General features: G+C 43.1%; 1 protein-coding gene across 1 annotated transcript; it reads right to left on the bottom strand.

Moving 5' to 3' along the window:
- On the bottom strand, positions 1-27,310 carry RASGEF1B (RasGEF domain family member 1B). The gene is made up of 14 exons (XM_064711143.1): positions 27,162-27,310; positions 14,940-15,122; positions 13,379-13,501; positions 12,470-12,607; positions 9,675-9,890; positions 9,501-9,575; positions 8,107-8,202; positions 7,430-7,532; positions 6,655-6,734; positions 6,172-6,267; positions 4,651-4,746; positions 2,887-3,010; positions 2,174-2,246; positions 1-1,365 (listed from the first exon to the last, which is right to left on the bottom strand). Exons 2-14 carry the CDS (start codon positions 15,114-15,116, stop codon positions 1,341-1,343), a joined length of 1,422 nt encoding a protein of 473 aa, XP_064567213.1. The 5' UTR covers positions 15,117-15,122; positions 27,162-27,310; the 3' UTR covers positions 1-1,340.
- Between the last annotated feature and the right edge of the window lie 639 nt (positions 27,311-27,949).

Raw genomic sequence — 27,949 nt, 5'->3', positions numbered from 1 at the left:
TGCAGTGCAACAAATAAATATATTTATTCTTACTTTTTTCCTTTTTTTTTAACAACAGCAGCAGAATAATTGCAAATAGTTTTTTTTTTTTTTTTGCCAAGTATGTACTTTGCTTATTGATTTTTGCATCCAGGGTGATCTACAGCTACAGCTTAGTTTTGTATTTCTTTTTCAATCAGGTTCCTCCTAGGATAGGTAAGTGTGACTAAGTATTCAGAGCTACTACAAACTTATTAGGTGTGTAACACAGTGAACTACTTCACAGTCATAAACATAATCCCTAAAGCAAACACACAGGAAGACTGTTTTGTTCATAGATTGAGTGGAGAAGAAACTCTTTTTTTCTTTTTAGCATCTTACTGTTTCAGTCAAAGTGGATTGTGTTCTCCACTGTTACCCTTTCAAAAAAAAGGCAGTTATAAAAATTACTGAATAAAAACATACATTTCTCACATTTCAACAGTTTTTATGCCAGTTTCTCAATGACTATTCTAGAAAAGTCAACTTGTTCAACCTAATAAAAGAAGAAGGTCAAGTATGGAAAATCAAGAGTAAGAAAACTGCACAGTAAAAAAAGTGTGTCTGTAGCATGTAGTGTTAGTTGTAAAGAAGTGAACAAAAGAAAAAGCCTCTCTAGAAGTTGTAGAGCTACATAGCTACTACCTTTTTATAGTAGGTGCATTTTCTACCACAGCTTAGATTTTTATTACTTTATATTTTTTTAAATAACTTAAAATAATAATGAGTTTGCCTGCCAGCAGCCAACTCAAAAACACATTGGAAAAAGACAAAAAACCCAGCCACCATTACAGTGGTAGGGAGAAATTCTCCTCAGCAGCCAATTCTTGTGTCCAGTCCTTTCCCTTCTTAGCAATCCCACACTTTTGGGGTATATTCAGCTTATTAGGAATGAGAGCTCTTCAATGCAGGCTTGGGTTTCACTGAAAGGAACGGTGAACATTTCCCCTCTGTAGCCTCCTGTGAGTCCTTCTAGCAGCTCTGCAGAGTCCTTGCAGCAGCAAGCTGCAGCAAAAGGAAAGGAAAGAATATTCCATCCAGGTGTGAAATGATTCATAGGCAGCATCTGAGATCTTCAAAGGATTCTCAATCAATACTTCAGCCTGAATCCCAGATGAGTGGGCTGTGATTTTATCTCATCTGTCAGATGGGAGAAGCCGCCTGTTCGTTCTTGAATTAACTTCTTTCATCTTTGCTGCCACAATATTGCAACTGACTGCACATCTTTCATCATTCTGAGCGCCACTCAGTGCACAGAAAAGTAAACCAAGCCATGGCCCTTGGCAATCCGTGTAACACAGCAACAGCAGACAGGGTGTGCACTAGACTCTGCCCAGAAGCGCTGACCTGAAAGGCAGAGGGAAATGCAAATGGGTAAAGGCAACCATAGAACCATGTAAATCTTCTCAGCCAGAGTGACTGTGATAAGGAAGCTGTGAAACTGAGATTCCAGCTGGTACAGGTCTTGTCACCCTGTGTAACTCTGTGGAGTGTCTGTGCCCTGATGTAACTCTCTTCTTGTCTCCTCCTCAAAATGAGTGGCATCAATCAGATGGAATTGTTACGTCCCCAGCCTCAGTGGTTCACAAATCCTGCCACAATTGGTAAAATCAAAGAGCTGCTGAGGCTGCATTCTAACGGCAGTAGAAGAAAAGCCAAAAATACGACTTTGCTGAATATTTTTCCCCAGCCTGAGCTCTAAATTGTTAACTGGTTTCATTAATGCATTTGCCCCAGAGTGACCTTTAGGCAAACCTCAGCCCTGTCTGAAAGGCTGGTGCAGAAAGGGATGCAGAAGCTGTGAAAACATCTGTATGGCATCCAGAGTGCTCTGTATAGTACTTGTGAGGAAGTGGGGATTTCTTGGAGTTTAGAAAGCACTTTTTTCCTTCACTGAGTAACACAAGGAATTAAAAAACTAAATTACTTATTTTAATTCCCATTTCCCAAGGGAAAGAAGGACCAAGAGGGTTTAACATAAAGACTGAGTGTTCTATTTTTTCTAGGAATCCAAGAGACTGGGGTGGGGGGATTTACAACCATGCTGTACCCCATCTGTTGAAACATGTAACACACCATTTGGTTTTAACTGCTTGATGCTTGCTCTGTATCCTATTCTGTTTATTTATTGATCTGGGTAACCTCTGACACAAACCTTAGTGTCTTCCATCTGTCCTTTTCAATGTGGTTCTCAGGACCTTCACTTTCATAGGAAGCCAAGTAAAGAGCTGCAATCAGAAGAAAATACATTATGTTAGGCCTACTGGCATTTTAAAATTTGCTCTCCCTGCAAAGCAGCCTGAGTTAAATGAAGCAGGCATGTATTATCCATCCCTCAGTTTAGGGCTTCCGAATCCCATTAGGAAGTATAGCATTGCTTATAATTGCACCCAGACAATGCTAACAAACTGTGCATGAGAACAAAGACAGCCCTGAGGGGGGAAAAACCAACCAGTGGAAACTCAAAAGCATGAGGAGAAGAAAGCACTCAAGAGAAAATAAACTGAGCCCAGGGACATGATGCTTTGTAAGCAGCCAGTGAAGTCCCTGTTTTCTTCCTTAAGCAGCACCCTTCAGTGCAAAGTACCCTGAAAGTCCACATAAATACATTTCATGTGACATTTACAGGGACCTCATCACATTAGTTCATTCTATTTCAGAACCCAAGTTGATCCTCACAGACTATATGCACATAAAAGAAAAATCTTATCTTCTCTGTCATTTGTAAGGTAGGAACATTTTTCACTTGCCAGACAGAGATGTCCTCAGGACAGTCTTTCCTTACTGTGAGGAAGCCACAAATTAACACAGAAAGAGATTAGGCAGTAGTCAGTGACACCACCCCTGCAGAAGCCCAGAGCTCCTTACCATCATCACTGAAGACTGGGACAGAGAGCAAGTACTGCAAAATCTTCCAATCCCTTTCAAAAGGACACTCCACTTGCTTCCATGTCATAAATTCACTGACTTGTTTCGCTAGTTCCCAAAATTTCTGTCAGAAGACAAAGCAGAAGAGGTTGCTATACATTGAATAGCACTGCTTATCCTGAATATTTTTTTAATAAGAAGGAGAGATCTTGGTTTGGAGACCAAGGCTTGTTTGATTGTCCTTGGCTTTTAAGACAGAATTGAAACATGATCTGACTCAACAACTCAGCTTCTAACTTTTGTGTTCCTGTTTCAATTTATGGTAACTTCCCACTCCTTCAACTTCTTAAAATTGCTGTTGTGAATACAAATATAGCAGACCATGTAGTACACTTAATTTCCTCTTTCAGGGAGCTAATAATACTCCTTATACCCAAATTTTAACTTCATTGATGCTTATGCTTTTTGTTTTGCAATTAAATACATAGATTTTCACATCAGACGCTCAATACTGACATTTCAAAATCCAGATGTGTCCTGTCAGTCAGCAAATACGAAATGCTCTATTTTCTTGCTGGAAATGTATGTCAAAAATAAACACTCCCCATGTAATGATGCCATTATTTGATAAGCTTTTCCAATTAAAGCTTAACATGCCACAAGTGCAGGTGGATTCCTTGAGCAAAAGGGCATCGCACAGCCCAGTTTTAGAACCTTTAGGCTAACTCAGGCCTATGACTATAACTGAGATGTACTGCACTTTTGTGTGGATGACCCAGGCTTCCTGAAAAATGAAAGTACCAGGAAACAAATCACTGGGTAACTCCCCCTGTGTCAGATTATAACCACGAAATCAGAGGCAGAAAAACTACTGGAAGACAAGAGAGTCAAAACTCCCTCGCTGCTGCTCTATCACATATTTCTTCAGAGACAATCTGGGACTTGCATGCATGAAAATGCTACCTATATATATCTTGATAAAGGAAGAACTTGCTTTTTATGTGAGGAATTAAAAGATAAAGCCCTAAAATACTAATTTGAATGTCACCATCATATTTTCTGGAAAAATCTCTTTGCCCAGGATTCTTCCCCTGGGAAGCTGAGAAGCCTCAGAGAAAAATGAAAACAATAATTATCTGATTTGCTTCTCCTGTGTTTTGCTGCTTTGGAATGTGTTTGGAGATTGTTTACCAACAGGTCATTGTTTGATTGGTTTCATGTGAATTGTTTTGACTTAATGACCAATCACAGTCAGGCTGTGTTGGACTCTGGAGGGAGTAATGAGTTTTCATTATTATCTTTCAGCCTTCTGTAAGTATCATTTCTCTATTCTTTAATATAGTTTAGTACAGCATTTTTAATATAATATAATAAATTAGCCTTCTAAGAACATAGAGTCAGATTCATCATTTCCTCCTTTTGATGGGGGACCCTGAAAATACCACACTTGAACATTTTGTCATTAACTATAATAAACCTGCGAACTGAAATGCTGAGATGAATTTGAGCATGGGAAAGAAGTTCTGACTTTTTTTCCCCCACTAAAAAACCTGGGAATGTTGAAAGTTTCTATAAACATTCCATCTTTGAGAAAACTGCTTTTTCCTGACTACCTCCCAGCTCTCTTGAGAAGTTACACATATACTCAAATTCCAGTCTATGTTTGCTCTCCCAGAACCCAGTGGAAATTGGACAGTGATCTGCTTTAGTTTTCTGTTAAAGGGGCTGAGCCTGCACTAAAACCACACTCAGTGCTCCCCTTACCTCAAAATTGACATGGCCATTGGGAAGGCGATTGGCACAACCCTCGTTGAGGAAGTAAATATCTTTGACCAAGAGGCTGAAGAAAGGTATCACGATCTAGGGAGAGAGCAGAATTATCGTCAGTCTGGTCCTGAATCAAGACACAATGGTCTACAGAGAAAAATGAAAGGAAGTCAGGTGATAAAAAAGGTAAGCACAATACAGAAGGACTACTAAGGATTCTACATCTTTACACAAAAACTGTGCATTCATTACATTTTAAAATACAAGTGTCTCCATGAAGTCCTCCATTTCTATGTCGTGTCCTTCTTGTTTTCATTTTTTTCCTTCTTCCTTGCAGAGTCCAGAAGATAAATGGTCAGAGGCACCTACTTCTTACACATAATTCCTGCAGAGTATCTCATAGTGTAGCTTCCCTCTTGATAGGACTGACTTGGTAAATGAGGGGAGATGTCCATTGAAGCATGGCAGGGAATATTGGGGTAGCAGCACAAATGGTTTGAGCTACAATTCCCTGAACTCATGCAAATCATGGAGCCTTGGTACTGATTGCCTTAAAGTGAGGCATTTCCTGCCAACTGAACAAAGAATTTTCTTTGGATAATGCTGGAGAATTTTACTTTCTTAAAATGGCTCTATTTTAATTTTCATCCTATGGAAGTTTTCACAGCTACACATTCTTGTTACAACCGGGGATAAAACAAATACCACTTATTATTTCCACAGAACACTTCACTGTGCCATATTTCAATATTTTTTTTTTTTTGAAGTCTTAAAACTGACTTTTCTCTGAAAAGAAGTAAGCCTCTTATATATAGACTTCTGGTACTTTGAATGGTATGTGAACAGATCCTGAGGACTCAGAAAGACACTGCATGTATAACAACAGTATAGATCAGCAGCCTGCACGTGCATTTACTTCATCTGCCTGGTAGTTTATTCCATGAACTCCAAGATCATGTTTATTCAACACAGCATGAAGTTCTAATATCATAAGGAGTTGACGAGCAACTGCTTCCAAGTGGGGAGCAGCTGGGAAGCTGTTTGCTTCCCTTCCACAAGAGCCACCACTGAGATTCTGCATCTAAAGACTATACACAGGAAAGGGACACCACAGATCTGTCTAGATTTGAGGTTCAGAACACCTTTTATGAGTAAGTTTTAAAGCCTTTCCACCTTAAGCCATGAATTACTACAAGTTCAGAACAAGTAGCAGCTTTAAGAACAAATTACTGGCAACTTCATGTCAGCCCTAAGCCTTTCTGTTTGTAGTATGGGTTTGTGAGATACAGGTGTCTGTCAAACAGAAATGAGCTGAGGCAATGTACTTATTTCACTTAAATAATTCAAGTGATCATTTAATGTTTGGACTTTCAGCCAGCACCAAACTGATCTGGCAGCTTTTTATAAGCCAACCAGGGGTAGAGTTGCTGAGAATGAGAATTCCAGGATAAAGGTTTACCACACAACTTAACAAGCACATTTCCCTTTTGCCCACTGCCAATTCATTTGCAAACACACCTTCTCTCTGTTGCTGTGAGCTGTCAGGGACCTCTGAGTCGCTCCACGCAGAGCAGTTCGGTAATTGTAAAAATTGCTGGAAGGGTCCATCTGATGCTGCAAGGCATGAAAAGATGCAAATAATGAGGTACACACAACCCTTTTTCGACTGAGCAACTCTTAAATAGGAAAAGGTCTTCTGAACAGCCCACAAAAGCAGCTTTGTAGAGGACTGAGGTATTGCTCTGTCTGTTCATTTGATCATTTTTTATTTTAAAAATGTCTATTCAGCACAACAAGGGATCCAATACATTCTCTTGGACAAATCACAAACTCATATAGTGCTGCACCTGCATGATCTTTGACAAAGATCAGATGGACAATATTCACTGAGAGCACAAATAAACTAAATTAAATGCCATAATGAAGCCAAACTCACATTTTTGAGCAGTTTAAAGTAACATGGTATTAACAACCTCCTGTCCAAATATTAGCCAAACTTACCTCAAGAATATCAAATTTGGCTGTCTTCACTTTTGCCCAGGTTTTCTTTAATCGAGACACAGGACTCATGTTCATGCCAGCTTGATATAAAAGAAAGAGATTGTTGGAGTATTAAAAAGAAAAAAAAAATCTTCTAGGTAGTTTGGACCAGTAAGTATTTACAAAGCAAAGAATCTATTACTAATAACAAGTATTTTCAATGAAGCTACTCAAGAAATCAGTCACTATTTTCTTTAAATTCCAAAATAACCTTGGAAACAAAATCTTCATCTCTTACAGAATGAAAGCTCTAAAAAAATGCTATGACATTATTTAATGTGGATTTGATAAAACACATACATACAACAGGAAGTTCAAATCAGTGTTCTGAACACCATCTCTTACACAATTCATTGAAAACTACACCTAACTATGAAGTTTTCACATTTCAAATGAAAAAGAAATTCCCAGTATTTTCGTACCATATATAAAGAGGTGTGGATTTCAAACCACTAGGATGTGACAGAAATGATGGAAGACGTTTCAATTCTCCATATTACAGGGAAAGTAACTATTCCAATTTAGCACTGAAGTTGGTTTTAAAAAGTGGGGATTGAGGTCTCTGAAGAGTTGCAAAGAAAACTTTGGTTTACACCAACTTTATACTACACACATAGCACCACAACAGTGTTGAGCAACTTCATGCTGCTGACCAAGCTCAGCAGTAGCCTTCTGTGTGAAGCACTTTATCCAGATTTAAACAGGGATAAAATAATATCTCAGTACACATACTTACAAATAATAGCCATTAAGGAGTTGAAGTTGCCAATGTTGAAACATTCCCGTGCCACATCGATGAAATATTCTATCACTCTTGCTCTGTGCTTCTTCTTCACAGGCTGCAAGAGATGCATTTGTAGGGTTATGCTCAGCAGGAAACAGCACTCAGACACATCCCCAAAGAAATAAGACCCCTGTTAAAAGTCTTTTCCATATGAAGCACAGTTTCACACTATGTGTAGAATAAGTTACACTATTGTGTTCAAAAGCCTTCAGGACAGCAAGGACAAACCAGACCCTGGGCAGGCAGAGAGCAAGGACAACAGGCAAGGAGGCTCTGCCAAGAAGAAGGATACGAAGAGCAGCAGAGCAGAGCAGAGGGTCAGCCAGAGGAGAGAATGTGCCTCAATTCACAAGGGCCTTCCAGAGAGGAGAACAGCAGGCCAGACACGCTCACGTACCAAGAAGGGCTAACCCAGAATAAATCACCACTGTCACACCAACAAGGCTGAGGCACCAGTATAATGCTAAAAACACTGCACTTATTTCCTCTTCAGACATGCTCTGACTGCAACCAAATGTCAACAATTACAGAACCAAGTGAATGGAAAGTCCAAAAGGCACCAAACTAGAAAAGGCTTCACAGTTTTAGATAACTAAACAAAACCTTCAGGACAAAAAGTCCTTGCTCACCATGCAGATTTCTGTTGCAACCAAGTAACTGAGCCTGTTAAACCACTCCACATAGGCTTCAAGATTCCGAGTCTTCTTTCGCTCCCTGTAGCAGCTCTATAGACAGAAATAAAATAGCAACTTTCAGCACCATTTTCATCTTTTCCCTGGGAGATCTTTTGGCTTTCTGCCTTGCCATTCCCAAACACTGTCAAGTAACCAGAAATAACTCAAATTACCCAAAGTGACAAAAAAACCTTAGAGGGAAAGCAGCAGTGGTACTACTCCAGCATGTGTAACTTCCTCCTGAGCTGCTGGCCCAGTAAAACACTCCAGCAGGCATGTGGAATGCTTTAAGTCCTACTGGGATTCTTTAAGGAGCTAAGACAGACTTATGCAAACAATCAGGGATAAATATCTGCATAAAGCTCCCTTGAATACACACACTGTTTCAGTCCTTACTCCTGTCCCTCTGATAGAGTAGATAAAACATTAGGCCCTCTGCAAGTGCAGCAGGAAAACAGATGTCAGGCACATTATGTTTGGCTGTTGATGATAAATGGACATACTGCATCCTAAGTTTGGGAGATCAGCTCTACCATTTTGATGGGATTATCCCTTTTCTGAGCAGTGCTATGCTGTATCACCTTGGAATCATTCCCACACCACATCTCAGGGCTGCCTAAAAAGGGGCAGGCAGCAGTTTCAGTGATCTCTATCTGGAAAAACAATTTCAGAGACCATCTGACTGAACATCAAATTGTAGACTTGCATCATTCTATTCTGTTTGTCAGTTTAAGGATAATTCAAGTTTTAATGGATTGACTCTGTCACAGTTTATTTACAGAAGTTAAGTCATCTTGAAAAACATAAAAAATTTAGTCATTTTGAAAACAGCACTCAAAGAGATGACAACTCCATCATAGCTGGTTAAAAACACTGCATATTTTCCCTCCATCTCACACAGACCTAGAGCCCTCTGTGGTCTTTTTGTTATGTCTATTTGCTCTACCTGCAAATTCCCCCATGTGCCACTTGGCTGCAAATAGTTCAGTTTACTAAAAAGGAAGAACAGATGTTGAAAATGAGTAATGCAGAAGGCAAAGTTAAACCCGGCTTCTTCCAGCTGTAGGCCACATAAATGGCCTGGGGAAAACATTCATAGGATTAAGTTCTCCCTGAGCTTAAGTCAGAAAACCCAGGAAATGTGTTCATTTAAGTCAATTTGTTGGCTGAGTTCTTGAGCGTCAGGAGTTGCACTCCAGAAAGAAAAAAAAAACATTAACAAAATGTTTAATGGGAATACTAAAGCTTTTCTACTGGTCCTCATTTATTGCTGGACCTCACTCCCAGCTCATGGTGCACCTGATGGTAAATGATGCATTTCAGAGCTGCTCCAGATCTGCTCCCATTACCTTGTCATTATTCAAAGGATCCTTTTGCACAAATGCCTGGATAAATTCTTCTGGTCCAATATAATTGAGTCTCTCCTAAACAAAGCACAGAAGCAGCCAGGTCATATCCCCTGTTAACCTGCACTTCAAAAAGAGGGGAGGGACGAAGTCATCCCTGGGAGGGTAACAACTCACGAGCTCTATGTGTGTCAGCTGCTGAGCTAACACATAGGGATCATTGCAGACTGTGATTATGTCCCTCTGCACGGACTGGGGCTTGGTCTTCAGGAGTGTGAGGCGATCTGTGGATGTGGAGGCATCGATTTTGGCCAGCACCTCCTCGTACTGGGTCACGGCGGCCAGCTTCCGCAGCAGGGTCTGAAGGAGCTGCTGCACGCTCTTCCTGTACATCTGTTAAACACCACACTGTCAGAAAGCACTTCCAAAATGGGAGAATACAGCACTAAAGTCTGCACAACACCACAGCAGATGGATGCTGATACCTGTGTCTCTTGTCAAGGTAAGCTCTATTATGTGAATTTGTAATATCAACATCTCATCAGACCAAAAGGAATCCAGCTGAGGGTTTAAGCAGTGATTGTCTCACAGGTTCAATATTGACCCAGTCAGCTCAAAGAAAAAATGTGTTCAATCCACTCCCTGAAAAGCACCAACCACCACAGGAGGAAATACAAGAAATGAAAACACTCCATCTTCTCCTGCTTAAGACCACAGAAAAAAACAAAAACGTGGTCGTTCAGTGATAAACAAAGGGCCTGCTATTCTCTGCAGCAAATCACGACCAGTTTCATCAAAGTTAGAGCTCAAACTTGCAGTGAATCTGAGAAAAACGAGAAGATAATAAAACCATCTCTCTCTTCTTTTGCCTTTGTAGGCCTTTCCATGTAGTGATTTAAGTTACCAGGAGTGACAATTTAAAGCAGGAGCAGAACTCAACTCTTGAGTAGATAGATCTGTGTAACCAAGGGGGTTACTCTTCCAGATTCCACATACCATCCTAAAGCCATTACAACAAAACCTACGTGGCTTCAAAAAAAAAAAATCATCTAAAAACTATCGTCTGCAAACTATGGTATGATCAGTCCAAGGCAGCAATATTTCCTTTACTCTGATGAATTTTTCCTTTTCTCCAAAGATTTTCCCAAATATGTTGTTTTAAAGGATAGATATGTGAGTGTGGTGAGAGGCTTTGGTTGTACTCTTACTACCAACTCTTAAAAGAACTGGAGTACAATAATTCAGGAAGTGGAATAAAAAGCTTTAAGTAGAACTGTAGTGAACAGGAATAGGAAACTGCTTCTTTTGTATCCTTTAAGGTAATGACTCACAAAAATCCAAGTGATCTGTAGAAAGGCAAGGTCAAGGAAGTTGCCATTTACTGTTCCAAGAAGTTCACAATAAAACAAGTCAATTTACTGCAGTGGTTGCCTTGTCTTGTTAAAGGAAACATCAAAGTCAAAAACCCTCAAAGCTACAGCCAGTAAGGATTTATAGTTCTCTGAGTAAGATTGCTCCCTTTGCATGGTTTCTAGCAGCTCTGTACATCTGGCTTTCCCTTCAGTAGACGATTTCACTGTTTAAACTGTCTGTAGTGCCAGAAACTTCACTGCAGACAACCCTTCCCTCTTCTCATTTCATTCTTCCATCCACCAACTCAACTTCCTCCAGGCTAAGCAGCTCTTTCTCTTTGTGCCAGTGAGTATTTTTCAAGTGGGTGTGAGCCCTCAATTTCAACTACTTTGCCTGGAACTAAATTCAATTTCCTACCTTGCTATGAAGAGTATCTAGAAACAAATCAACCCGGCCCCCCTGGAGTGAGGGCATCCTTTTGCCCCTTCCCAGCCCAGAGCTCCCTGGAGCTACCTTGCAACCTTCAGCTTGCACATCAAATTGTGTCTCTTTTTTCATTTGTATTTCCTACCACATCTCACTCTCTTGTCCCATCTTCTGTCCTGCCCCGCTTTGACAACATCAAAATGTATTTCAGCTTCCAAGTTCAGCTTTTAGGTTTGTTCTTTTCCATGCTTGTGTACAACCTCTCAAGGCTCAAGGCCCTTCCAGGCCTTTGGCAGCACTCTCACCCTCTCTGAGTGCAGCTTACATCCACGCCTGTTAATGTGGTGTTTGCTGCCTCATCCACACCATTACTTAAAAGCTTATATAAGGAACACTGGTCCCTGAGGAACACTGGAAACAGAGTGCCATTTAGCAATTGCTACTTGTGTTTATAGTTCTTCCAAATGCCACTCCAGTGTCTTTTGCAATTGCAGTATTATGCCAGCTACACAGGATTTACTTACTGAAACATTTTTATTTCCCTTCCACTAAGTAAATATAACTCTTGGCTTTTGTCCAAGTTTATTTGAGTACTTAACAGACAGGCATCAGTTAAGCATCAAAATATTTCATAATACCCATGTGGAACTTCCATCTGAAAAGTGGGATTTTGAGATTTCTTTGTGTGCTCCACCCACAGGAAGGAATAGGACACACTTACTCTGAGTTGATACTTAAAGCTCAAGACAATACTTTCTGGTCCATTCCTGTTTTGGAAATTTCTCCCCAGACCTGCTGTAACTTTTCTATTGACCTACAGGTCAAAGGCCCAATTCCAACACACCTTACTTAAGAAATGATCAACATTAATAGGGATTTCTTAGCTACTGTCCCAGTTAGCTTCTTCCAAGTAAAATGACAAATACTAACATCCACCAAGTTGTGTCTGTCTGCACAAAATGGGATTATGTTATGGGCTTAGAGGTGGAGACAACCTTGCCCATGCTTTGGAGATCTGCTTATGCTGTGTGGTGTCATCCTAGGCTTAGGTACCAGACAGAACTTTTTCCCTACCAGCACCTTGGTAATAAGTTTTCCTAAGCACCCAGAGCCTCACCATGTTATTAACAGCAATATCAAAGCAGTAATAGGAATGCCTTTTTATCCAGTAACTTTGTGTGCAGGCAACTTACCTCATCCCCACTGGCTATTCTTTGTGCCAGCTCCTTTAAGTTCCTCATCATTCTTTCATCTCGGAAATCGTAAGGAAAAGTCTCTGTCCATTCAGTCAACAACTGCAGGATTTTTGGTGCAATTTTCTGGGTCCAGTTCTATTTGGAAACGGTAGTGAGGAATGTTACATGTAACAGCAATGCAGGAAATATCCAGCTCAAAGGAAACAGAATTCTGCTCTGCAGGATACTGTGGAGTGTAAGGGTATGAATGTCAGGTAAATTTTAATCTTAACTTCATTCAGCACTGGATATTATATGCCAGAGCCAATGGCCATGGAAACCAATGAAGAGACTCTCACTGGTTTAGCCGACCTTGAAATTAGGCCTCAGGTGGGTGGAAATTAGTCCCCTCATTATCAGGAGTGCCTCAGTGCAAGGCATTGATTAGTGTTTCCATAAGTTATGACTAACCCTCAACAAAGAAAGTGGCAAATTTCAGATGTGCCAGGACCTTTGCATGCACTACACCTTATAGGGAGAAACTGTGTACAGAGAAGGGCTGGTGAAATGCGCTGGTCAGAGACTGCCTTGGGCATAGTGACCACAAAATGATTTTTGATTCTCAGTGAACTAATGTGGGGGGGTCAAAAAAACCCTCTACCTTGGACTTTCAGAGGGCAGATTTTGGTCTGTTCAGGACCCTGTTTCACAGATTCTCTTGGTAAAACAAGCAATGCAGCAGAAGCAGCAGCCCTCATGGAGGACAGGCTGAGCAGTGTGGAAATTCCCCACAAATCTCACTGAATAAAGGGGCAAACTCTAATTGCTTGCATCAGGTTTTCAGTCTGTTCTATCCCACTGAGGACCTTCTCGAATAGCAGGGTTTGGGCAGGGAGCTGGGAAGTCCCTGAGAGTGTGGGACCTCACCTTGTCCAGGCCAGGCTCGCTGAGCCTCTGCTGTTCAGTGCACAGCTGGCACACCTTGGCCATGAGCTCGTACGGGTGCATGAAGAGGCGGGAGCTGAGCAGGAAGGTGAAGATGTACGTCCTCTGTGAGCAAGAGGAAGACAGAGAAAAGCATAAATTACCAGCATTTTTTATATTTTCTCAAAATGCCTTCCTGAAAAATCTGCTCTTTGTACTTTACTATCTGCAGAAGAAAACTACAAGTGGCTCTGCCAAAAGCAATTACTACAGAGGTAATAATTTAATTTAACGCTTATCATTGCTCCAGAACCAATATTACAAATTTGTGCTGGAGCCAAGTTATGCAAGATTAAACCAAAACAAGGCAGGGCAAAGGTAGTTTAGCTCTCCTATTGCACACAGCCTTATTGCAAGCTTATTATCTGAAATTACTCAGAACAAAATTTCAACTCATCTTCTCCTGCTCTACAGTAAACTTTTATCTCCTGGGTGAAAGCAGAGGGAACTACACAGCTTATTTTTACAGAATAAAAATCAGTAACTGATTCTGAGGTTACAAGAGGAGGCTCCTTATTTTCCTTCGATTTTTGATGTATCATGATTTGAACTCATTGTGAGACGAATATTCAGGATATCCATTCCACTTTCCACTTTGCCAGTAGTTAAGTATCCATGGCACCCACTCTACAAAGACTCTACAATGTTCTGGCCCTAGAAACTAGGAAACTTTGGTCACTGTTTTGACCAAACAGTGTCTAAATTGCTACATATCTGAAGTTTACACTAAGCATTAAGCAGTAGCTTAGGTAATGTGCTGCTGTTAATTCTAACCCAAATTAAAAAAGATCCTGTCTTGGAAATGTGAACAGATCTCTGATAATAACAGAAGCTGAATATAAGCAGAGTTATGTCTTCAGCAGGAGCATGTTTACAAATATAGCTGCAGTTTCATCATTCACCAATTATACCCTTTCCTGCCACCTTTTGATACCATTCTTTTTTATCTTCTTTTCTAAGAATTACAGAAAGTGTCTCAATGCATGGATGTGCCCACACGAGTCAAAAATTCTCAGATGACAAACCTCCTGTTGTCACATCCAGCCTCTGCTGATCCTAAATAGTGTGGTACTAGTTCAACATTTTGGTTGCTCATTGCAAGTACATGTCGACCTCACACGAACAATGGGAAATATGCACTAAAACCACTCGGTTTTGCAATAAATACTTTCATTCTGTCACAATGGTGGTCATGCCTTCCTCCTCAGCTTGCCTGGCAGCATTTTTGGGGGTTAATGGTACACACAGTCCATCAGGCAATAAGCCAGTCTAGGTGTGTGCTTTATAAATGAGTCACAAGTTGCTCACCATACAACAGGAGTAATAAAGCTTTGGACTTCCTAGGCTGGGTGAGTTATTGCAGGATGCACTCAGGTAAAGCACATGTTATCACTGCTGGTCAGCCAGCTGAACCCCTTCTTCAGCCATGAATGGGACACAATCTGCTCTTGCTGCATGTTTCCCTTCAGGAGACACATCAGGCCTGGCCACACAGTTAACTTACATCAGGATAGTAATCCACGTTGGGTACCAGGTGCTGGATCAGAGCTTCCAGAGAGCCCGACAGGAGATTGTTGTCATGGTAATAGAGCCCTCCACAGTTGTCCTCTTTTGACTGATACAGGTTCTTGTTGTAGCTGCTGCTGTCAAACATGGCTGCAAAGGGAGGTGTCTGTGGCATCTTGCCCTGGGGAGACACACAAAAGAGATAAGGGATAATTCAGGGAAGGTACAATGTAAGGGGTTTTCTATCTCCCAGAGATAATACAGCACTAGAAAAAAACCCTCAGTGTCACGTCATGGGTTACTTGCACACAGTAAAGACTGCACTGTTTTCAAGCCTGTGCAGGCCCCTCAGGAAAGGCTTTCACCACTGCCTGTCACAATTGCCAGGTGCTTCTTTCCTATCTTGCTGTTTCCTTATTAAATGACAGATAAGATGTCCAGGCTAAGAGTTAGAAGGAGGTACAAAAATCCTAACAGGTTTTGGGAACTCAGACTTTCTATAAAGCTTTTGGGGATGTGGTACAACGTTCACTTTGGTCAAATCCTGAAAGCAACTCCATAAGAGCAGCACTCTGAGGGGAAGCAGGCTCAGGCTGTCCCAGGCTGACACACTTCCCAGTGCCAGTGCAGAAGGAGAGAGACTGAAGTGAAGCCCTGGAAAAGTCATGTGAGAGGACAGTCTCCTTTATGCAACACGACAGCCATGTAACTGCAATCCCAAACCTCCCATTTCCCAACTCCACCCTGGCAAATTGGTGCTTGGTTTTCCCAATAACACTGTGACAGGCGTGACCCAGGCTAAAGCCTGATGCTTCAGTGCATCTGCCTCCACCTACCCTCTGAGTGGCTCTACAGAAATTTGGAAAAACTTGCCTGGGCATACTTGCTTACCACTGCTGTCCAAGTTCACCAATGAAACAAAAGATGAAACCAGATTCAGAGTTTTGTTAAACCTTCTCCCCAGATTCTGTGAAAATGTGAAAATATCTAGCCCTGTGTTTCCCAGCTTTAGGAAAAATAAAGCAATTACTCATCAGTTTGCATCTCAGTGCCTGTGGAATCAAAATATCAAAATGTCTTTCCAAAGAAAAGATCAGTCAGTGCTGCAGGCTGTTTAGTCACTCAGAGCAGTGGGTGGGCAGCAAGGGGGCCAGGACCACTCAGGAGCTCTTCTGGTAATGCAATATCTGAAAAGGCCAAAAGATAAAATCTCTCTGATTGCTTGAGTGTGGAGTTATAAACTCCTTCCTTCTCCCTCCTTCCCTGCTTTCTGGGAGTAGCAGCTCTTGTCAGTTTAAGGAACTTAGGTTTTATAGCATCGATGGGAAGCTAAGTTTGTGCCCAGTTTTAACCCCAAACATGCTGGTTTGGTTCTACTGCAGCAGTTACTTGTGGGAACCCAGGAAATTCCTCTGGCTGCCCTGGAGGGCTTGAGCCCCTGCCCAGGGGGCCCAGAGACCTTGGCACGGAACCCAAGACACCCGTGCCTTTGATTTAGCCCTTGGAAAAAACAATTACCAACCTTTATATGAAGAATTACAAGCCACGACAGTTTAAGTAGAATGATAGTGAATTTATCACAGGGTAAAAAATAGATATTTTTGGGGTTTTTAGAATGGGGGTTAAGGGGGCAAGATGGAGGGATCTGGGCGTGTCCAGCCTTTCTCCTTCTTGGCCTCCATATTCTGCTGTGATGTTGGCACTTTTAGATTGGTTTAGAGTAGAAGCTCACTAACATAGATGATAGGTATTGGGAAGTAATTGTAAATATTGTACACATAGTTTTTAGTATAAAAAGATAACACTGCCCTGAGGCAGGCAGAGTGCCTCTGACTGTCTTGCTGAGCAGACCTTGGCAGGCCAGGAGAAAGAATTTTATAGATAAGAAACAATAAACAACCTTGAGAATGAGAACTGAGGAATTCTGACTCCTTCTTCGATCTCTCAGCTGGGAAAAGAGACATTTTAAAGTATCTTGGGGTCACTCTGACCAGCTAGAGAACCCAAGAGTTACTGGGTGCTGATGGGCATTCAGGGAGAGACAGACAAACTGAAAAAGGAGATGGATGGCACTCTGTTTCCAACCCTACCCACAACTTCAAGGCAAGGGAGATCAAACTGAGAACACAATATCCACAGGCTGCTGTGCTCATGTGTCGACATGTGCATAAGAAAAGCATTAATGCCTCTGAGCCATCATTGTAAGAGCAGATGCTGTTTCTTTTCTCCCCATTGTATCAAACCCTATTTGGGGAAAAGGCTCTTTAATGCCACAGGCCCCAGTGAACACCAGCCTGTGAAGGCACCCCGTTTTGAGAACAACTAGTGATGTGACAGCCTGGAGACAAATAGAGTGCTGCCATCTGTGTGCTCCCCTGCCCACAATAAAGCACTTTTCAGAGTGAGCTCGGTGCAGATGAGAAGCTATTAAGTTATTAGCCAGATTCCTTAGCTTGGACCTGGAGCACTACACAGACTTGCTGCTGCTGCTGGCAGTGTGTCCAGACAATGCAGACATTCAAACCAGCACAAGCCTGAGTGGTTCAGTAAATAAACAGCAAAAGAAAGCCAAAAACAAAGGCAGAGAAGGACAGTGGAGAGAGCCTCCTGGCCTACAGGACCTGTGCTAATTCCACCTTGAGAGGTGCCAAAAGATATCTGCATCAAAATGGGAAAGACTGGAAAGTCTCAGTGCCTGAAAAGTGACATCAGACACTCTATGCAGCTGTTCAACCAGCATTTCAATTCCATTCAGCCTGACGAACTGGGAGAAGAACAAAGTAAAAACACATGCCACAGTGTAAAGCGCAGGGCTGAACTTAACTGGGTTCCTGTACAAGGGAGTTCAAGTTACTGGGCAGGTGAAGTGCAAGCCTATCATGGCCAGGCTGTGCAGCAATAAAGCATCCTGATCCAAAAAGACTCCTGGTCCTTCAGGTTCTTTGCAAGGCTAATCCAGTTTAAGGAACAAAACTTTACTGAGGAGCTGACAGGAACCTTCTGCAGTGTTTTCTAGGTTTTCATATCCTGCATGAAAAGCCACAGACTTGAACCAACTCCAAAATATTCTTCAGCCCACTGACACTGAAAGATGCCCTGTTTGCACCAAAATTCAGATTTTTTTTCAGCTACTGTAGTGCAGTCTACTCAGTCAAAATGCAAGTGGTAGCGAACAGTGTGTAAACACTGCAACCCACCAAACACTTGCAGCACTGTGGCTCCAAGGTCTTACTCCACAGGGAAATGAGAAAGGCTAGTCTGCATCTGCAAAACAACTTGAAACCAATATTAGCCCTTGTAAAAAACCAAGGTGAGTAGTTGTTCCAACCCAGATCTCATACTAACCAAACCAGCCTGATTCAGGGTGAGCCTGGAATGTGCAGGGGATTTAGCCAGACTAGCCAGCAATTAGTTTTGATTTCATGCAATCCTCTCAAACACAAATCAGGCAGGTTGAAGACACAGTCTCCTAGGGCCTCATCAACAGAAAAGAAAAAATCATCAGGCCATTAATTTGTAACCATGAAATAAAATTCTCAAAAGTCTGTCCCCAAAGGGCACATACTGTCTCACTTGTTTGCTATCTGTTTCTGGAAGCTGCTGGACAGAGAGGGCTCAGTCCTGCCTCAGTGAGACACCAAGCTGTGGTGATGCTGTGTGGTCAGATCTGGGATTCACTTGGAAGTGAGCAGCACACAAGACACGTTCCCCATGCGATGAAAAGGGCCGATAGCAAAGTGTGACAGAGATAAATATAGCGTAGCCAACGGGGTGATTCATACAACACATGTGCTTTTCCAGCATGACTCCTTTATTATCCTGACTTTGACTCCTCTGCTGTATTTTATTTGGAGGTGGAGGCACAAAGCAGCATGCTTAATTCTAATTAGAAGCTTCTTTAGCTAAAGCTTCAGCTGAACCCTGCCTTCAGAATAACTTGAGTGGAGCTGAAATTTGGTTACAGAGCAGATAATGGTCCACAAATCCGTGGCATATAGAGCACAGGTATCTTGGAACCTAAAAATATTGTTGACAAAGCACAGCAGGGTAAGATCTGACAAGCAGGAATTGGGAAAAAAGACAAATATTATTCCAATGAAAAATGTTCTGGGAGTTAAAAACTGGAACTTTTTAACTGGCCTTTGGAAACATTTGGCTAGCAATCACATGGAACGCCATTTATCTCTTCTCTCTTTATTTTTTTTCCCCAAGAGTGAAAAGGGTGGGATTTTTTTGTTTTGCTTTGTTTTGTTGGTTTTTTTTAAATTTTATTAAAGATCTGACTTGAAGGAAAGAGCAATGAAATAATTTCCTGGCTTTACCAGTAATGCTCTCCTGTGACAGAGAGAAGTCAAAAACTCTGCACTGTGGAAGGAGGAATACAACATTTTTTTTCTGCATTTAGTATCATTATGGAGAACAGGAGACCTTGGGCATTGGGGTCCATATTCTGCCTGTGAGTGGCCTCTGACAAGAAAGAAGCCTCAACCTTCGCAGAACAGCACTGTAAATAGGGAGTGAGAGCCAAAGATGATGTGCTCAAACCCCCACCATCTCCTGCAGGAGCCAAGTTTCAGTCTGGCAAAACTAAAGGAATCAGACGTGGCTTCCAAGGCTGCCAAGTGCTCTTCCAAACCTTTATGTTAAACAAAAAAAAAAAAAAAAAAAAAATCTGTTTTCTACTATAAACAGTGGAAGGTTATATTGGTTTGTTTTAATTTATATTGAAGAGCTCAGGCTGCACATCAGATTCATAAAACCAACCCAATAATATGGACAGCTGGTAACCTTCATAGAAGCACCCACTGAGAAGTTCAGTAGTAGCCATGAAAGGTGCCTTTAAAGCCACTGCCAAACATTTTCAGGTACAGTTTTCTCCCACACTATATCCCTCAGGCAGAGGAATGGTCTGAGTCCCAAGGCACACCTCCCCTTAAAAGATGCAAACTTGAGAAACCCAATTACATCCCCTCAGAGCTGTTCCCCATACAATCCGAAACCCTTAACCACATTTAACAGGTGATTACCATCCCCCATTGTTATTAAGGATGCCATCATAAAACTGAGGTATGGCAAAACAAAAGACTGACTCCCTGCAGGAGCCGAGCTCCAGAGAGGGCTCTCATTATCCCCGCTCTTTCTTTTGTTAGCAACAAGCCTACAGAAGCCCTTACTGGTCCTTAGCTTTCTTAACCCCATCCCTAACCTCCTGTACAATTTCCCCATATTCCTCCAAACTTACACCCCCTCCTTGTCTCCCCAGCCTGTCTTCCATGGAAAGCCAAGAACCTTCCATTCCAATGCTGCAGCCACTGATGCCAGTGATATCACACCCAAGCAGGCATGTGCATGTCTCTTACTCTCCCTGTTTGTTCCCCATGCCATGTGTGTTTGTGTAGAGGTATCGGAGCCAGGCCCTGGATAAAGGTGACTGGAGCAGCTGGAATCCTTCTGCAGTGCTTGGGGCATCCACCCAGGCTGCCCAAAACAAAAGCATACCTGACCCAGGGGCCGCCCATGGCATTCCACACAGCTCTTCCTGGTGTGTGTGCTTCACTCACAAAGCCTTTTTTGTTTATTTTTAGCACTGAAAGGTAAAGGGAAATTTTACAGCTCAAGCTACTGAGAAGATAAGAAACCTGAAAAACTCCCAGATGGGTGTTTCATGCGTCTTGCAGAAATAAAGATCACATAATTATCCCAGCTCAAGCCTTCTTGCTTCCACTCTTTGTGGTGAATTTGCCATACAATTCTCAGAGTGTGACTTCAGCACCAACCCTGAGTTATAGTTCCTTCTTAGAATTACTTATAAAGTGCATCTTTAAAGAGGCAGAGTACAGGATATTTTTTCTTACTCACACAAGACATGAAAAGGGGAGTGGTATTGGCTTTTTCCAGACTGAAATCAAGAGCAAAATTAAGAACCTCTCATAAGGAATCCAGCCCAGAGGAAGAGGACGAAAACTATCCATGCTGGACAATGCCATAACAATAGAAAATACACCTTGCACAGTTGCTGGTGGGGCAAGAAAAGACCTGAGGTGCATGTAAGAAACCTGACTCAGCCTTAAAGCACTCTTTGGTTTTCACTAAAACAGCAGAGGAGGAACAATTTTGTAAAGTTTTCCAAAAATCACCCAGGCAACAATAAGCTGCAAAGGAAAATGAAAAATGCCAGCAAGCAAAGATTAAAACAGGAACTGAATTTCAAGTAGGGGCATTTTCCTCCTGAATGTGCATTTTTCTTGGGTCTATAAATAGACCCTGCTGATGATTTGGGAAGGTCAGATGCAGCACTGCTGACTGATCACTCACATATGAGAACTCTGGCACAGTAATTAAGTGAATCCTGAATGACTTGAAATTAAAGTCCTTGGATACTGAACAGCAGAGGTGTGATGGGCATGAACACATTTGTGGGTTTACTTGGGAGCATTAGGAACATTGTGGGGCATTTAAGAATGGCTTGAATTTCCCCAAATCTGCAAGCATAGAAAAAGGGAAGGAAACAAACAAGTTCCTCTTTGTTGCTGATATGCTGTAAATCCATGTCCCCTGCTTAAGCCCCACAACTCAGCTCCCCTTCTATCCTTTCCCATCCTCTTCTTCAGTGGGGCAGGAAGAGAGAGAGAGTGTAATGATGCTGGAAGTGGCTGTGACAGCTTGCTGCAGTGCCAGAGGAGCACATGCAGGCAGACTGCATCACGGCAAAAATCCCAGCTGCAGGAAAATTACTCAATCCAGGGTGAGGACAGGACATGTGTTCCTCCCAAACAAAACACATGATACAATTTGTCCGTGTTGCTGGACACACAAAAGCAACAGTCTTGAAACACATGACACTAAAAGGATGCCACACCTATAACATATAATTTCTTAAAGCCCTTGTCTCTTACTATGACCACAGTGCTGCTGAGATTTCTGTAGGTGAGAAAACTGAAGAGACCACAATTATTTAAAAAGATATGAAGCGTGCTCCATTAGTGACTGATTAATATTTTTGTTAAGTTCATTTTAAGTTATTTTTAATTTTATGGGTAATTTCTTCATCTGGATGCTGTTCTTTTACCATTTGAATGCAAAATAAGGCTTTCCCCATAAAAGTGAAGGGATTTTGTACCTTGTACATCTTTTTGCTAATCCTAGTTTCAGAAAAGAAGTTCAAAACATGAATAAACAGTATAAGTATATAACATAAAGTGACATGATGAATTAGCACAGCAGTAATTAAATGTCAGAAGGCACAAGAGATTCTAGAAAAGTTCAGTCCATTGCATGCTCCATAGCGACTCTTTTAAACTTAAGGGATTTACAGAATGAATGAAAAGGAAAAATATGCACAAGAGTCTTTAGGCCAGCCAAAGGATTCAATGAAACACCTCCCATGTTAAAATACAGACAATACACATAGCTACTCTTTTCTACCAAAATTTCTGAGCTGACAGCTGGACTGAAAGCAAAAATGCTACTAGAGCCTTCCAGTTCTTCACCTTACTGAAGCAGGGTGGGGATTTTAGAAGCAAAGCATTCCCCTTATTGGACCCAGTGAAGCACAGAACAGTTTTGCCATTTGCTCTTAAATATTACAGCTTAAAACACTAAAAAATACAGCCTTAAAACACTAAAACCTCACCTCTCTGCTCAGCCAGCTGCAGACTGGTTTGTCAGGGCTGCCATCCACCAGCAGGATGCAGAAGAGCTCCAGAGCCTGGAGGAGCTCACCAGCCTGGCTCCCGCACCACTGAGGGGCAGCTGGGATGCTGCTCCTCACTCAGCTGATGGGCTGCTGCAGCTCTGAGGTCAGGAGTGTGAAGGCAAGGGAACAGCAGTGATGCTTTATTCCAAAACATCACACTGTAAAACCAGTGATTCAGCAGCTGATTCACGGTGCCTGAGATGTCCAGGAATGGGGTGTGGGGTGGGGTGGACAGATGGGGCCTGTGATGCCACCATGCTATGCTACCCCCCTAGTGAATCAGAACTCTGACATGAGTCCTGTAGCTCTGTATCTACAGAGCTCTGCACTCTGCATCATTTCTGTAGCAGGCTTTGTGCCTCCTGCATACTTCAAGCTGACAAAACTGAAATTTGATGTTTTCAACAGAGATGGGAGCAGATTCCCCTATTCTACCACCAGAAGAGAATCACTGTGGTATTAGACTTTCACTGACCTTGGGGAGTGTGATCCATTCCATGTGGCAGGGATGTGAACCCTGGGATGTGACAGGGATGTAATCCTCACCCACCCCAGGTCCTCCAAGCCAGAAGATCCACCTTCTCTATCTGCATGGGCAGCAGCTAAGCACATTCAGGACCATTTCAGAGTGATAACCAGCTTCATCATGAGCTGTTCCCATATCTATCCACAGAAAACAGAATTATTATGGCAGTATTTCAATGCTTAGACCTGGCACCTGGTAGTTTGGATCTGCTTCTGACTCTGCTACAAGCTCCTCACGTGGCTTTAGTCAGTTTCTCATTACTGCATTCCTCTGCTTGACAGTACAAAGAGGGATAAGTATGGGGTTATTTCCTTTCATTAAGCACTAAGATCTTTTTTCAAAAGGTGTACAGAAGGTGTATCTTATATTATTGCCAGGAGCATGGTACTAGCCTTAAGCATGAAGCTCTCTTGACATGGTTCCTTCTTCAACCTCATCAAAGCAAGATATCTTCTGAATCCCAAAAAGTCTCTGCAGACACCCATGCTTAGCCTTTTGGTGCTACCTACAGTACACTTCAAAAGAAAACACCTTTCTCTTTTGTAATCATAATAGGCAGCCAAGTTATAATTTACAACAGCAAGGTGCTGCAGTGTTAAATAACAGTACTAAATTTCATTTAACTGTTTCTAAACTGTTTCTAAAACCTCATTTCCAGATGTCTCCGCCATTTAGATGATGCAGAAAAAATGCTGGTTTTAGGGCAAACAATTCATATGATCTTTTTTTCCCCAGGAGTCCTTATGTCTCCATGAGCAGTACAGAATTTTCACTGACACTTCAATATACAGCAGGTTGAAAGCAGTATATTCACAGTTCTTGCAACAGAAATACTTCAGTCAAAGTATTTACTGATCACCCTACCATCACCACAACAGCAACAAAAATACACTTTCCAGTATCTAGATTGAAGATAAAAATGGATGGCTGCACTTTGTCAGCTAAGAGAGGAAGTATACTTTTGTATCTGCACCAGCTACACTTGCCTCTCACCCATTTATATCTGGGCTAGGTATCCGCCTGAGGCTTCTAGAACAGAGCAGGGTCTGAGGTTCAGAGGACTTGTAAACAGTAATCTGCAATCAGCTTGCCTGACTCCTTGGGAAATCAAAGAGAAGTGTCTTATAGCCAAAATGACTGCAAAGATGTTTTTCCCCAGTCTGGGCAGGGCCACAGCAGCCTGGTTTGTGCCAGCCTTCGGGACCAGCAGCAGTTCCCGTGCCCGACTCAGGGTGGACCCCTGGGCTGTGCAATCGATGGCCAAACGCTCCTTGCCCCGCAACAATTACAGCTATTAAGTCACCACCCAGTAGGTATGATATTGAGCAAATGGACACCACGCTGGGCTGTGAAAAGATCATTACAAACGTGGCCTAACAGCGCCTGAACCCCTGCAGGATGTTTAAGGGAGGATCAGCTCTAGTCCTGATGGACAAGTACAGTCAGTTCAGCACGCTACATTCATGCAGAAAGCACCTGGCCCTGTATCAATGAGAGCAATTACCTCACAGAATACCCCACTCCCCAGGCTGACTCAAGCTTATTTATCCTCTGTCTTACTCCTCATGAATCCGAAGGTCTCACAGCTCCCAGGCTCCTCTCTGCAGGTGTGTTACCTGGCATTTCTGGCCCTATTTCCAGGTGTGACCAGAAGCAGGCAGAGTACCTGACCCCATGGGAAGGGCAGGTGACCTGGGCAACATTTTATTCTGGGGAGAAGATGCATTTTGATGAATCAAACCCAAAATAGCCAGAATGCATGGATCTGAGTCATTCGGTGCTATTCTGGAGCTGCCTAGGGAGAGTGAGCTGGATTGTTGTCATGATCCTGCACATTTTCTATTTAAAAATACAGCCATACTAAATGCCACCCCTTCAGGTTCCTCACAGTAGCAATTTAGTTTTTTAATACCACTTCTTACAGCAGCTAGAACAGAGGAGAAATTAGCAACAGCTTTCAGCTGGAGTCTTTGCCTCCTGTTTGTAAACTAATGTATTGTCTTGCTGTGGCTGCAAAATGCTCTCTGGAAGCTTTGTTTACAAGCTCATTTTCTATCAAAGTGTTTATTAGATGATGTGGCTCAGTCCTTCATACCCGTGCCAAGCAAAGGGCGCTTGTCAGTGCTTGCAGACTACACCTGTGTGTTTACTAACATTCGGAAAAAATCCTTAAGTATGTGCAATCACAGATTGTACCTCCTTCCCTGAAATGCAGGCAGTCTATCCCAAAGAGCCCTTGGGATATGCCAGCAAACCCTTACAGTAATGTACAGCACAGACTGGCAATATCATCCACACACAGTCCTTCCAGTCTTCACCCCAAGAAAACCTCACTTTTTAACCACCCAGTTAGAAAAGTAAAGCCCCACATTATCAGCTTTTCCAGTTCATATTCCTTCACTGATCACGCTCCAGGGCTGCGCTGTGCCTGTCACTTGTGTCACAGTGTGCCAGCACTCACCGCACAGGCCGGGAGCAGGCACGGTGACCCCGCACTCCCCGGGGAATGTTTGGATAACCCACACAACCCACACACAGCCACCAACACACAGAGCTGTCCCCCAAAACCTCGGCAGAAAGAAACCACAAAGAATGCAAACCAACAGGGATTCAGCACACCACACAAAAAAAGCCTTTCACTCAGTGCGGGGCACAGCTGTGGGCTTAACCCCTGCTAAATCAGTAATTTCTTTCTTCTTTTACAAAGATTTAACAAATCCTACAGCGGCCCGTTTCAGTCCTGCTGTTCAAAGGAGTGATATCCCCACTGCAGATCCAAAATCAGAGCTTGGGCTCAGCTTATCCAAAATCAGAGCTTGGTCTCAGTTCTCTCGGTACAGCTCATCAGTTAGCTACATGTCTTGAGTATATTTAGCATTGATTTTCAGCTGATTAACAGCCTCTCTCCAAGGCATCTCATTTGGAAGCCCTAAGATAAGCCTGAGGAAGCCGTACTTCAAAAAGCTCTTCTCAGCTTTCAAAACAGACAGCCTGGAGACCCAGTCCTGCCTGCCCAAGTCCCAGTTTGTCACAGATGGCACAGATGACATCTCAGCCCACCAAGGCGCTAATCTCACTGAAAGCAGCCCCCTCAACATTCCTGCCTTAGAAATAGCCGTCCGAGGTACAGAGCACCTCTTTGTTCCCGGCTCTTTTGATTTTTCAGGCCATTCTTGCCCTTTGAGAGGAGCCAGCCCTCCTCCGCTCTGTTCCGGAGAACTCCTCTGGAAGAGTTCCTCATCCCCCTGTGTTGTATTTAGCTTTACACACGGGCAGACTGGGAGGCACTGCATGTTAGGGCTGCCTTAGTTTACAGTCTGGACTGACACACTGATCTTGGGTCATTTAACACTGATTTGAGGTCATTTTACATTGATTGGGGTCACTTAACAGTCCTCACTCGCCTCGTACCCCCGAACTGCTGCCACCCCACACAGCGCAGGAGGCTGAAGTTTTATCACACTCACACTCGGCAGATGCCTAGTGAAACACACACATACACACAGACACATCCCGCCCACACCCCCATTTTACTCAGCCCTACAAACACAATCTGGTAAATCAGTGCTTTTTTATCCTTCCCACTCAAAAAAAAACCCCCACCAATCAGTTGAACTACCGGGTGTAAAGAAAAGCGGGGAAAGCTTCTCCAAGGATTATAACCACGGAAAAAAAAAATCACATCATGCAGTTTTAGGATGCTGTTTTATCTTACTATAGAGAAGGAGATAAGGAGCAGGATCCAATCACTGCACCACCACTGCTGGGTTGAAGTCTTCCCCAGTATATTGATACCCCCCAAAAAGTAGCTCTGTCCGTACAGAACTGGGTAGCCAGGAAGGAGATTAAACAGCAGGAGGAATGAGACCGTCCTGCCGGGGGTGGCAAAGAAGACAGAGATGGATAGATAGATAGATGGATGTACAGACAGATAGATGGACGGAAGGATGGATGGATGGATGGATGGATGGACCGACCAGACGCACCGCAGACTATACCTGGAAGTAGCAGGTGCTCCCGGCCCCAGACGCTGCTTTACGGCTCTCACGCACTCATCATCCCCGACACGGCACAGGACAGCACGGCTCGACTCCGCACGGACTGTGCCGCCGGCGGGCGGAGCGCCGGGAATCGCCGCTCCCGCCCCGTCCCGCCCCGTCCCTCCCGCCGCAGCGCCCGTGCCGCGGGAGGCGGAGCGCGGTGCGGCCCGCCCGGCCCACAGCGGCCTGTGGGGCCCCCCGGGGCAGCGGGCCCCGGCGGGGAGGTGTCTCCTGTGCTGGGGTTACTACGGGCAGCGGGCACCGGCGGGGAGGTGTCCCCTGTGCTGGGGTTACCACGGGCAGCGGGCACCGGCGGGGAGGTGTCCCCTGTGTTGATGCCAACCGCGGCCTCAGCTGGTGTGCCGCTGGCCCAGCACCATGAGTCTCCCAGGTCGTATTTCCAGTACAGAGGATTTCTTCCTCAGCCCGGTGCTGTTTCTTCTCTCCCCCGGTTCTCATCCAGTTCCCCGTCCAGCTCAGGCACGGTAATCTTCAAAAAGATCTTGTACAGATCCATCGCCACAACTCCCTCCATTTCAACCCACCGCCCTTCGTTTTCTCTGCAACTTGGTTTACTAGCTTGGATCTGGTGTCCCGTTGCTCTTGGATGGAGTGACAGACACTTTGCTTCTTTGTCCTCTCAGCACTCTCAGTCAGCACTTTTCCAGGATGAAAAGTCCAGGGTCCAAATCTTGGACACGCCTTGTTATCCTCCACCAGTGTTTTTGCAGTACCTCTAAACCTTC

This window comes from Zonotrichia leucophrys, chromosome 4 (assembly GCF_028769735.1).
Source record: "Zonotrichia leucophrys gambelii isolate GWCS_2022_RI chromosome 4, RI_Zleu_2.0, whole genome shotgun sequence".
Taxonomy (NCBI): Eukaryota; Metazoa; Chordata; class Aves; order Passeriformes; family Passerellidae; genus Zonotrichia; species Zonotrichia leucophrys.
Note: the sequence above shows the minus strand (reverse complement) of the source record. Positions and strands in the feature narration are given on the sequence as shown.

Coding starts and splice junctions, on each gene's coding strand:
- RASGEF1B (XM_064711143.1), bottom strand. CDS start 15,116: ATGCCACAGACACCTCCCTTTGCAGCCATGTTTGACAGCAGCAGCTAC. Junction 9,576..9,674: donor AGCTGACACACATAGAGCTC/GTGAGTTGTTAC, acceptor TGCTTTGTTTAG/GAGAGACTCAATTATATTGG. Junction 7,533..8,106: donor TTGCAACAGAAATCTGCATG/GTGAGCAAGGAC, acceptor CATCTCTTGCAG/CCTGTGAAGAAGAAGCACAG.